Genomic DNA, 13,176 nt, shown 5'->3' on the forward strand with positions numbered 1-13,176 from the left:
CGTGGATATAACGGTGCTGCTCTGCTGTGCATGGAGCAGGGCTTGACTTCTTCCACAGCAGCATCACAAAACCCTCAGAAGAGCACTCCCAGAGAATCCTAATTGTGGCCAAGCTGGCACCAGGCAGCACCCCAGGGACCAGCTGAGGCAACCTCAACAGCAAGGAATGGTCCAGCCCCACCACCAACTCCACACCCTGAGCACAGAATCCCATTGCAGCATTATCTGTGTCTGAGGCCCTATGCCAAGAGCAGAAAATGGACACAGGCATCCAAAGAGGTGCTTGGCACTCCTTGTCTCTGTGGGACAAGACTCCAGATGCTGGAGGAGATCTAGAGGCTGCAGCAGAAGCAGCAGCAACTGCATTGGAGCAGGGAATGGGATTAATGTCCTTGGCTAGTCTTCCCAGCAGTGCTGTATCGCCCTTTGGAGAGTAAATAGGAGAACACATTCAGAAAGTCAGCACAACCTGGGGTCTGACAGCCTTGTGTAGGGCTGTGGGAGCTCCCACCATGGGACCAAAGAGGAAAGAGTGAGCGAATCATTAAATGCCCTGGCAGTGGTGGCTGCACATGTGTGAGGGTGGGAAATGTCCTGCTTCCACAGCAGCTGATCAGGACAGAGTGTGGGAGGGGAGCAGCCCTGGAGCCCATCCTTCCCCTACTGCTCCTCTCAGCAGTGTGGCCACCACAAGAGACACTTTTGAAGGTCCAGACTTCTGTCCCCAGTGAGACATGAGCCCAGACAGTGCCCTGGCTGTACTGCTGCAGTCCTGTGCACCACACACAAGCCCCCCTTGCCATTAAACACACCTGAGATGGAGGAGTCAAGGGCTGGATCTCTGCAGCCTGGCAGTGCTGAGAGACCTTTAGAGACTTATTCACAGATTTTAGGCTTGTCTGATCTCCCCAGACTCTCCAGCCAGTAGGGACCAGAAGACCAGCCATTGTGCAAGTCTGGAAACCTGGGTCTGCTTTTAGGGGTCCCCAACTACCAAAGCTCTGAACATTTAGTAAGCAAAGGGAGGACAGCAGTTCTGTTTTCTCCTCACACCTTTGTGTGATGTGGAGAAAGATGGGGCATAGCTACAAGTGCAGCAGCCGTTGCACTCAGAGAGGAGCTTCAGCCTCCCACAGCAAGTACACGTCTCCCACAGCTTTTGCCTGTTATCCAGCCTCACACTTGCTCCAGGTTATTAATTATTCTCACCTCCTATTGAACAGGCAACAATGTCTTCTGTTCAGTGCTACAGAAAATTGATGCATGTGGAAATCTGGTCCACCTGGGGGAGGCAGTGCTCTGCTGCCTCCTCATCCCTCTGTTCTGGTACTGGTATTGATACAATCAAAGGGGATCTGCTTCTAAGTGGCTTTTAGGATGTTGTGGTGTCACACACATTCATTGCTCCTGCCCAAGAGAGCCGGTGAGCAGGTGGAGATAGGAGTCACCCCCTTCTCTGGCTTCATTGAGAAGCTATTTCACACCTTCTGCTGGGTTTTTTTTTTTCTCCCATTCTTACCTGAAGCACAGACAGAACCAATTAAAATCCCAAACCTATCCACATACAAAACACCATGTTTTGGGCCTCTGGATCCTCTGTCCCCTGGGATTTCCGTAGCAGTGCTCAGCACCTTTGACATCACCCCAACACCACTGCTCTCTGCCACATCATTGCTCTTGAGGTGCTCCCCATGTAGGGCTGAGGGAGGGCACAGCTCCCTAATTCCCTGGCAGCCCCAGCACAGCTCCCCAGTCCCATGGGGAGTCTCTGCACAGACAGGGTACATTCACACCCTCCTTCCCCCGGCCCAGCCGTGCCTCACTAACGGCAGATCCTCCCACGCCCTGGATGAGATGAGCCCTTTTTGACTGTCTGCCCTCTATTTAAAGATTTCTTTGAAGATTCAAGCACTACTGAGCTGCATTTAGAGGCAGGAGGTGGGTCAAACGCTGGAAGGGTTTCCAGGTGGTGGAGTAGCGTAACAGAGCATGTGTGTACCCTAGACAAAGAAATTAAATGTGTATGAAATATTATGAAGCTGTGCTAATGCAATCCTTGCATGATTTCACACCCTATTAACTCACTCTGTACAGGACTGAAATGATAGATCATTTCTCATACTATTTAAGACTCCAGACATATTTCAAAGTCTAATTAAAATTGTAAGACGTGCCAGTAACACCTTCCCATGGCATGAAAGAGAGTTTTCACATCCTTTGTCTATAGGCTTCATATTAGTTTGGGAGACGTAATAGTCCCTTCAAAAAATATTATTTGCTGGTAAATTATGTTAGCAATAATTTAACCCTGGAAAGATCAGAATTACAACAGAATTACATCGGAGGATGTGTGCAAACTGCAAGACAAACTGCTTGGAGAGGAGCAACATTTTAGCACCGATGCCACAGTGACAGCAGTGTCACAGGTGGGTCCTGCCCTGCAGAGCTTTCAGTGCTGGTTCTGCATGTTACTGAGGCCATCCTGGTGACACATCTTGCTCAGGCCACATCCCAGGGCAAGCCAGCACATTTCATGGAGGGTGGCACCAGCACTAACAGCCCCACACAGCAGACACAGCTTTTTCTACGACCAGGGGGTCTCTCCACCTGCAGGTTGGCCCATGTGCCTTTTTCCCTCCGCCCACACTTGTGTGTTTCCCTGAGCAGTGCTGGGTTTCACAGCTTCCCTGTGCCCGCAGGTGACGCTGCTGAGTGTGGAGATGACGACGCTGAAGGAGGAGCGGGACCGGCTGCGCGGCGCTGCCGAGGACAAGGAGGCGAGCGAACGGCTCCTGCAGGCCATCAGGGACCGCGACGAGGCCATTGCCAAGTGAGTGGCACCAACAGCCAGAGCCAGGCTGGGGCGGCATTTGTGGAGTGGCTTTCTCCTGCTCTCCACAGCAGCTGTGACAAAGTGATGTCTTGGTTTTGCTGGCCTTGGGAAACACTGCCAGGAGCTTGGGAGCAGGGCAGGAGATGCTAAAGGCAGAACTGCCCCACGGCTGGATTGGGGGTATTTGGGAGCATTCTGTGAAGCACGTTTGTGCCATCCCTAGTGCTGGTGAGAGTCACAGCAATGAGGAGAGGGCATCAGGGAGCCAAATGGAAACACTAGGTCTGCCCTATATTTGTCACATTTTTCTTCCTTTACTATTCCAGACACACAGCCCTGCTTTCCTGACCATCCCCATTACAGCCTGCCTGGGCTTCCCTAGACCATTCCTCTGGTCATTCCCTCTCCTTTCCTGTTCCAAGGTATTTTTTGCATCTCCAGTTCTGTAATTCTCTGGTTCTCCTTTTGGGATTCTCCCACTGGTTTGGCTCTTTGTTTTGCTCCTCCTCCTTGCAGATCCATGTGGTTCTGCTCCCCCATACCCCAAATCCCCCTTCCCCATCTCTGTCCTCGGGTTTGCCAAAATGTCCTGAGCACTCCTTGCCCAGAGAAGAGGGACAGACACCTTTACCCCTCTGTGTTCTGCTAGAAAAGATTCATCTGATAATCCCTTCAACAAGCAGATGGGCCAGGACACCACCAGTCCAGCTTCTTAGGGAAAAGCTCAGGACAAGAGGAGTAGGAGAGGGTTGCACCTCTGAGGGTGCAGGAGCTAAATCAGCCCGCACCATCCCTTTTTATAAGTGGCTCTATCTCCCGTGCTGCCCTTGCTGGGCTAGCTGGTACCAAATTCCCATTGCTGTCCTCTGTAACACCTCCATCTGTTGGCAAGGAGCAGGAGCATCCCAGCTGTCTGCTGGGGGCAGGGAGGTAGTCCTGACATTCCTAGAGTGTGTGGGCTGCTGGCTCTGCCGTGGCTATGGCAACACTGCCACTGCCATCAATCCCCTGGAAACATCCAACCAGCAGCGGGGAAGCGTCACAGCAAAAGGCAAAAGGCTGCTTCAGGTGCCCTGGAGTGGAAGGGCACAGCTTCTCCAGTCCACTGTGACCCTGCTGAACAAAGCAGCAATATTTGGAGCTGGCTGTCCTGCAGTGCAGGAGCCCCAGGAATGGGGCACAGGTGAGGGGGATTAAGGAGCAGAAAGTGGCAGCAAGTGAAAGCAGACAAGAGCATCCTGTCACTGAAGTGAAAACATCCCTCCCCAGTGAACTGGTTGCTGCCTCGAGAGGCTCGTGATTTTCTTCCCACCTCACACCCCAAGGGTTAAGTTGCTTTTGTTGAACCCATCCCCCCAAAAATCCCTGACTCTGAACAGAAATAAAATCACTGCCCGAGGCAGACATCTGGTGTGGAAAATTTTTGCTTGAAGCTGAAGTTTGGCAACATGGGAAGCGATAGGAAAATAGGATCCTTTCAGAGGAAGTGTTAAGCAACCAGTACCTGGAATATAAACACAAATTCCCAGCACAATTCCCAAATTGCTCTTCTGCAGGGGAGCACAAGGGAGCTATTAGGAGACAAGGAATTAGCTACAGTTAATAAGATGCAATTATTTCTCTCAAAAATGTTTGCAAGGAAGGATGGTTCCCAGCAAATCCTGTTCTGCTTTCCTATCACACAGTAGTTAATTGAAAACTTAAGCTTTGTGCTCACCTGTGTGCTCCCAGCATGGTGAGCAGCTTGGGCAGCTTAGGAAATTGCTCTATCTTAAAGGACAATTCCTTTCCACAAGCAATGAGTAGCTGGAACATCTCAGCCACTGAGCACTTGGGGCTCTTTGGGTAACCTTGGCCATGGCATGACATGCCCAGTGGCCACCAAATGTCTGGGAGGAAATGCAGCAGAGGTGTTCCCAAGGGCTGGGACAACTCCACTGAAACTGGGAGCTTTCCTTAAAGCCTAACATTTAATTCAAACGATTTTAACAGTTTGTCATTCTTAAAAAGTATATGATGTGATAAGCTCTCTTCTTTCATTTCTTCCTTCAATTCAAGTCCCAAGTGAAACCAGAATTTTACTCTTATTTAAGACTTTTTTTGGCTTATATTGCAATTTATTGATCAAGTGATCAACAGGTAATTTGATTTTTAGCATGCACCATTTCTCTATGCATGTAAACAGAAGAAAAAGAGAAAATATTTGTATATAGACCTCGTTCTAGATCTCCATTTTATTGGCAGATCTTGCACATTATCCAGGCATACTATTATCTTACACAGCAGTGTATCTGATTTTCTTTCAGTATTCTTCACAGTGTGCTTATCAGAAATCTGCTGGCTTTAATGATGTCAGAAGTTCTGTCCCACCCTTCAGATTAATCAATTGTCCAGAATACAGCAGAGATGAACACCTTAGGATGTGGGGACTTGCCAGAGAAAGACTTGTTTAGATATGCTTAACTCTTCATTTAGAAAGAAAAAGGTGCCATGCCCTGATTTCTGTCCCCACAGGAAGAACGCGGTAGAGGTGGAGCTGACCAAGTGCAAGATCGACATGATGTCCCTCAACAGCCAACTCCTGGATGCCATCCAGCAGAAGGTGAACCTCTCGCAGCAGCTGGAGGCCTGGCAGGTGAGCACCTCGGCAGGGTGGGGGCCGAGGGACACATGACCCCAGGGCCACCTGTGGGGGAGTGTCCCCCCTCCCTGTGGGTGTGTCATGTCCTCTGCCTGAGCATCCATGGATTGGGTGTTTGGGGGTGCTGGGTTTGGCTCTGCAGGAGCCAGCGATGCCGTGGGGTGCCGGGGGGAACTGCCCCTCCCTGCTCTGAGCCTTTTGGCTGTGAGCTGCTAATTCTACAGCTCTAAACACTCATTTAAAATGGAGAAGCAGACTGTGCCTCCTGGCAGAATGGGAAATGTGCACGTTGCTCTGCATGGGGTGAGGAGGAGTCCGTGCAGGAGGTGTCCCTAGGCAGGCACACCTTGGGTATGTGTGGGCACAGCATGTCTGTGCATTTCCATGATGGAGCAGAAAGGTGGGAGAACGAGGTTGTGCTGATTGTTGGTGCACTGTTTTCATCAACTCCGAAGATCCATCAAGAAGGAGGAGCTAAAATTCCAGTTCTTCACCAAGGTAAAGAACAAAGTCATGGCAGTTCCACAGCTGCCCTGGAGATGCTCTGCTTGGGGTCAGGGGGAAACCCTTGTGAAGGCAGAGAACCCTTGAGAGCAGACAAAGCTGCCTCCTCCCAGAACCAGCACCAAGGGAGGGCTACCTCAGAAAATAAAGCAGACTCAAGAGAAAAGGTCTGTGCCATTTATAGTGATTTGTTGCAGACCATGCAAGACCCCAGCTTTACTAACAACAAGCCTGACCAGTAGAAACCTTTCCCATACAACCTCGCTCCTGTTTCAACTCCACTGTGTTTTCGTTTCTCTCTCTCTCTCTCTCTCTTTTTTTTTTTTCCCTTTTCTTTTCTTCTTTCTTTTCTTTTTCCTGCTTACAGTTTGCTTCCTCAGGGCTTTTTACTATCTGGCTCCTTTGGTTTCTGATCTAGTGGCCTTTCTCAGTTCCTGTACCAACAGCTTTAGTCGTACACCCCTCCTGCCTTTGAGGTGAGCTCCCCACACCCACCATCCCCTCTCCATCTGCTGCCACCATCACCCACATCCTTTTCTGCCTTCACCATCATCTGGCAAGAGGGGCCAGTGGAAGTCTCCATCACCCACCAATATTCTGCCCACACCCCCCATCCAGCACCAGCCAGGGGCAGCATCCTGCACCCCATGGTGAGGCTTTACCAGGGCACCACAGGAAAAGCCAGTCTGAGGTTCACATATTATTAACCCTCTCTATCCAAATATTTAGTGTCTAGAAAGCTTCTTGAAAGACAGACTGGGATTTTACTTCTCAGCCTCATTGTCCAGTAAATGACACTCTGTGCTCTGCATAGGAGCTGTCTAGATCCAAGTGCAGTCTGGATGGGTGGTATAAAGTGAAACCTACTTTGTGCTAGAATAAACCTAACTTAGAGGTTAAGAACAGGTCCTGTTGCAGTAACACAGCAACCCCTGAGCTGAGGCTCAGGCCCACTTCATGGCAGTAAGTTGTCTCCATACTGACCTGAGGTGTTGCTACACAGCAGCAAAATAGTTTCCAGCCACCTCATTTCCCCTCAACACCATCTCAGCCACAGAGGCACAAAACAAGTTGGGTGATTTATGTATTTTGGGGACTGTTTTGCAAAGGGGTTTGCAGCAAGTTTCTGATAGGATAAAAGTCTCTGCTTTAGCTGGGCGTAATTGAATGCTTTAATCTGGTAACATTTTGCTCTTGCACACTTCTAGTCTGCATTTCACCAAGGGCTGTCAGCAAGATTGCAGTGTTCTCTAAGGACATAATCATACAAGTTATAAAATAGGACTCAAGCAAAAGAACCTCCCCATGCAAGTGCTTCGCTCTCTGACTCACACATCTGACAGACCCCAATGCAGTGTACTCTCAATAGTGCATACTGTATTTATATATATGTATGATATTTTGGTGTGTGTATATATATATAAATATACATGTAAATCATTCTCATCCCTTGTTGTATGGTTGATCAAGGACACAGATCTGCCATGCAGGAGCCTTGGTACCTACTTCATTTAGCAGAAGAGGTGCCTTCAAAATCCAAGTGGTGTACATTTTCACATGGCAGCTTCAGCTCTGGAAACCTGTCTCACTGATATTTCATATTGATGTTCACCTCAACCTCTTCAACTCTCCCTCTGCCTTTCCTCTCTCCAGCCCTGCTCTAAAAAGACCCAAATCTTCCCCAGTCTGTGTAGCTCTGCACCCTCCTGCTCCCACAGGGGAAATCCTCATCCTAAATTCAGGTCCAGGTCATGGCTGTCAATCCCTTTCCCTGCAGAAAACACTGCAACAAGAGATTAGCCATTATTAAGTTTCCAGTCCCAGCTGGCTGATGGGCAGTTGGCAGCACCTTCCCTTCAGTCCTGTGCTGAATGAACAGCACTTCCACCACTCCAGCCCATCCAGAGTATCCTCATTCTCACCAGACAGTGTCCTCAGCCCTAATCAGGGACCAAACCACCCAAGAACAGTTGATTCCTCTGTGGGGCTAGTTTGTGTACACACATTTTCACTAAGCTGTGGTTTAAGTATGCAATTATAGGAGAAGCAATCGATCTGATAGTTTAAAATCTGTAAAATTTATAGCCAGGTTTTCAAGGAACAAGTTAGCACATCATTAGTGGTAATGGAACTGGGTAATTATTTTATATAAAGCAGCTTCACTATGGGTTAAACATGGATGGAATCAGATCATTTCTGGTACATCTGAAAAGCCACAGTTCATACTGAGCTGTCAGTCAGAGCTGCCACTGCTGTGCTGGCTCTAGGGGAAGGAGGGGGGTCTAAGGGACGAGCTCAGTTCTGTTTGGTGAGTCTGGTGCAAAGCCCAGGAAGGATCTGGTGGGCCCACACCTGCCCCAGCCCCTCGACACCTTCCCCAAAGAAGCCGCAGTGACAGTGGCCATGCAGCAGCTCTGCCACCCCTGCCTGTCCACTTGGTGAGCACACAGACCTGCTCAGCACAGATCTCTGTCCTTCTGGCCTTTGCTTTCAGCTGCATTTGTTCTTATTAATTTCTCCCCCAAAGGGGACATCTGCAAGCTGCAGACAGCAGAGAAACACAGCTTAGGAGTGGCACAGAGTCCCAAGCAGGCACAGGGCTCCTGTGTGAGACCACCTGAGCAATTTATCCCTCAGTTGTGTGTGGTTGATCTTCCTCACTCCCTGAAAAGCCTCACGGCAGCAGGCACAGATGAGCCCACTGTCAGGTGGGGACACAGACCTATCCCCGCTCCCGTCATCCCTGCTCCATCTCATCACTGCACGTTTCATACCCATTTCAGCCGCCCCCACGCGAGCTCCCCTCGAGCAGCAGCTGCCACTAACACCCCTGTCGTCTCCCTCTGCTGCAGGATGACATGCACAGGGTCATTGACCAGCAGCTGATGGACAAACACCCGAAGGAATGGAGCCAGCTTGCTTTTTCCTTCTCCAGTGGCTCCGGCGCCAAGCGGAGTGCCAGGCCCTCCCCCACGCTCAGGCCGGAGCAGCAGGGGGACGAGCCCGGCGGGGCTGAAGGAAACCGTCTCTTCTCCTTTTTCAAGAAAAATTAATTTGAAAAAGAGAAAATTCTCCAGCCATTCCTGCTTCAAGATGGGGAGTGGGGCAGCTGCCCAGCTTGCTGATGGACCCAAGTCTGATCCACTGAGTAAAAAAGAAGGGGGCAAAGGAGTTAACCCTTGAGACTCTGCACTATTTACACCGCACCTGGTCTGAACCAAATGTTTACATGAATTGGAGATTTGCAAACTGACAATGTGATCCTAGTAGAAAGAAACTTTTCTTACCCTGTAAGTGAAGTGATAAACTTCAGGGTATATTTTAGGCGCTTTGACACAGTCCAGTTTCTGCTGTGAAGAATCCTCTGATTGTCTTAAAAGCATTCTTGTGCTGGAGAAGGAAATAAGCAGCCCCAAGACAGAGTGGTGCAGGGGATTGAGAACTGCTGTCACAGCGAGCGCAGGGGGAAGAAGAGGGCTGAATGCAAGACGACAGAGGGGAGCCATTTGTACCACCCTGGCAGCTGTGACATCCTTCATCCATCCCACTGAGACTGGAGTCACTCTGGCCCCAGCAGTACCATGTTTTGACAAATGTAGCTTTCTCTGTGGTGGAAGTTGAGCCCTCACTGCAGATCCTGCCTGGGCACCATCTCCCCTGGAGCTCTGCGTGGCTGTTCACCCTCGCCGGGATCCAGGCTCCTCTCAGCTCAGGGCAGGGGACAGATAGGTGGTGTCACTGTCCTCTCCAGCTCCTTTCTGTTACAGAGGTAAGAGTTGCAGGCTGTAGCTACACAGATTTCTCCCTGACCATGGAGACTGACCATCTGCAAGAGATTACAGACTGGATAAAAGTTGTGCATGTTCAGTCCTGGGGCATCTGCTGTTCCACCAATGGCCAAAAGTAGTTTGGGAGCTTCAGCAAGTCACATGCCTCTCCCCAAAGCCATACACATCTCCCAAACAGAGAAAACTCATTTTAACTGGATAGACCCCCAAAAGCCTAACTAATAATTCACTGAAAGCCTACTCCCAATGATGTCAGTCAGTCTTTGACATTGGGTTGGCAGACTGGATCCTCAGAAAGCACACTGGCATCTGCCTTCACTGAAGCCAAAGGCCATCAGGGTGTTACAAAGCTCTGGAAAGCCTGCAGGTTACTCTGCCCTATGCAGTAACATTGGCTATGGCCTGACAGAAAGGTTTGTCCCTGTCTGTGGGTCAGTTGCTACTCAGCCCTTTGGTGAGCAGGTAGCCAAAGGTCCTTTTGATCAAAGATGACCAGAGCCTGCTTTGCACGACTTGATCAACAAGAAGGAAGGTGGCTTTTTTGGTGTATGCACACAGCAGTGCTGGAAATCCTGCAATACTCAAGTAGGGACCTTCCCTCCTCACTGGATGGGCACTTTACAGCTCTTCTCCTTTGTCAGTCTACCATCATAAGCCAGTGAGGAGCACCAGGCTCAGTTCAGAGATGTCCTGCTGCTGTCATGCAATTTTCACACATTCTCCCAGCTCATGATACCCACGGGCCCCAGTTTGTTTTCTGCTGCTCTAAAGAGGCCACCACCTACACTGTCCCACAGCAGACAGAGCTGGGTACACCTTCAGCTCTGCCCTGCTCAGCAACTTTGGTGCTAACACACCATCCCACAGGGAGCTGCTGTCTCTGCTCACTACTTACAGGAACAAGCTTTCTGCTAGAATAGGTACCAAACTCCTTCTGAACAGCAGATAAGAGGCTGGTGGCTTGGGTTTTAGTATTATTCAGCTTACCTGTGGGATAGAACATCCATAATACCTCAGTACAAATATCCTTTCTGCCTAGGAAGATTTGAGCATTCCCGTGTTTCCTTATTAGCATGAAACCACCACACTGGTACGAAATCATCTTGCACTAAGCACTGGGTTGCAAGGAGCAGAGTCCTCTGAGATTGGCAATGATAGTGAAGAGCTGGGTGGTAAAACCCATCTACATGAAAGCAATGAATCCTGGAGTGCAGAGCCTGCTTCAGGAAATACTTGGGCAAAGCCCCACCAAATACAGCTTGATGCTTATGGGGAAAGGAATCAGGAGCCTCACAGGCAGGGAAGGAAACTGAACCTTGGCCTCTCCATTCTAAGCAATGCTCAGCTGTTGAGTATCTGCTTGTAGCCACTTGTGCAAGTGAGGGGAAGGGCTGCAGTGCAGTGCTCTCAGTCCTCATCCTCCCATCCTGCCTGTGCTGTGACTCTGGATGGGGCAGGGACACAAGGCACATGCTCAGCATCTCCTGCTGCCAGGACTGTCACACCCACATGAATTACCCCAAGTGCTGATACTGCAGAACCAGGCGTGGCTGCGTGGATGCCAGTGGCACCTGTGACACAGTGACACCTGTGACAGAATGACACCTGTGAACACTGAAAACAATGCTCTATCAGGAGAGCCACGTGAACATCTCGGTCCTCAGGGACCTTTCTTCTGCTGTCAGTTGTCATTTCCCAGACCCCACCAACTCTATTCGAGCCACATGCCCAGCAGTTGTGTGGGACTCTACCCCAGTGAGGATGGATGGATGGATGGATGGATGGATGGATGGATGGATGGATGGATGGATGGATGGATGGATGGATGGATGGATGATGGATGGATGGATGGATGGATGGATGCATGCATGGATGGATGGATGCATGGATGGACGCATGGGGATGGATGGATGCATGCATGGATGGGTGGATGGATGGGTGCATGCGTGGATGCATGCATGGATGGATGGACGCATGGGTGCACGCATGGGTGCATGGATGGATGCATGGATGCAATCCTAAGGCAAGAGCCTTAACTTACCCCATGAAGATGCAGTAATGAGATGAAGAAAGGTGCCTTCTGCTACATTTGCTGAGGAAAGTGACTCAATCAGTTGCAAGGGTAGGCACAGCATCTCTTCATTTACAGAGAATCCTTAATCCCACTGCAATTTTATTTATTTAACAAGAGTGACAGAAGAAATTGCAAGAGCAAAGTCAGCACATTCTATGCCAGTTGGGTATAGTTTCTTCAAACAAGCCCCTTCACCCTAAAGACTTAGTTGCACTACTAAACCCAGAGATACAAGAGAGCTGGGTGTAATGAACTGGGCAATACACCAAAGGAGACCTTGTGCTGAGCTGCTACTCCACAGGAACAGAAACTGCCTTAACACAGCAGCTAGGTTTTGTCTTGTCTTGAAAAACCTTGTGCAGTCCTTCACACCCATTTGTCACGTTGTGTTTTAACAAGGTCTTCACCCTGTGCTGTCACTAACACACTCACCTCCATCCTGTCATGGCCAGGAGCCCAGAATCAGCCTTGCAGTGCTGGTTAGAAGACACTTCACTTGTGGTACTTGACTCTACCAGGACACACACAATGCAAAGGAAACATCAACTCCAGGGAATGAGATGAGGAAGCACATTAATCCAGCAGGTACTCAGCATCCCAAAGGAGTGGGATTAGCAGCTCTAAACACAACCCTCAGCCTTGCTTTTGAGATAATGGTAAATAAAACAGTAGGGCTGCACAGTCACTGTTCAAATATTGCACAGAGAAGAGATGCCTGCTGAGATTAAGGTTACAAAGGACTTTCCCACAAGTAACAGGTGACTTGTTTGAGCAAATGTTTATTAGGCCAGCCTGAGGGGAAAGGGATCAGTCTCCCCTTCCTAAAATCTGCAAGGGAAGCAACTGTAAACAAGGAACAAATGTAAATGAAAGGCAAGTCACTAGCACTTTATCTTCATACAAACTTAGATCAGCAACTTGCCCTGGAGATGAACAATAAATCAAAAAGTTACTGACAACAGAGTCATTTTGCACAGAGAGCAGAAAGTGAGGCTGCGGGCAGGGCTACATGCACTTGTCCTACTTAGAATGGTGAATTCCAGATAAGCCTCTTCATCAGGCAAACTCTCTACTCCCCACTCAGCTATAAAAAGCAAGATTGTTTGAACCAAAAAGCCAAGAAAGGAAGTGTCTGGGTGCTGCAGCAATGATTCCCTTGGATTGAGAGGGGAAAAGCACACAGCAGGGACAAGCAGAAAGAATGTACCTATAGATATGTACATATACCACAGTGCTGTAATTTTTGTATGTAGCAGTCATGTAAATAAATGTATGGTTTTTATATGATACATATTATAAAAATCTATAAAGGCATATTTTTAGTAAAAACAATGCT

The 13,176-nt window shown here is 49.2% G+C and overlaps 1 protein-coding gene across 1 annotated transcript in view; it reads left to right on the forward strand.

Moving 5' to 3' along the window:
- The window catches only part of BICDL1 (BICD family like cargo adaptor 1), a 49,008-nt gene extending 35,939 nt beyond the window's left edge, over positions 1 to 13,069 (forward strand). Inside the window, exons 8-10 of the mRNA XM_014253658.2 lie at positions 2,700 to 2,830; positions 5,348 to 5,468; positions 8,831 to 13,069. Coding sequence (XP_014109133.2) covers positions 2,700 to 2,830; positions 5,348 to 5,468; positions 8,831 to 9,031 — 453 coding nt within the window. The 3' untranslated portion in view covers positions 9,032 to 13,069. The remainder of the gene's footprint in view (positions 1 to 2,699; positions 2,831 to 5,347; positions 5,469 to 8,830) is intronic.
- The last annotated feature ends 107 nt before the right edge of the window (positions 13,070 to 13,176 follow it).

This window comes from Pseudopodoces humilis, chromosome 20, assembly GCF_049639895.1.
Source record: "Pseudopodoces humilis isolate 2021_Gansu_Grassland_sample_001 chromosome 20, ASM4963989v1, whole genome shotgun sequence".
Classification (NCBI taxonomy): Eukaryota; Metazoa; Chordata; class Aves; order Passeriformes; family Paridae; genus Pseudopodoces; species Pseudopodoces humilis.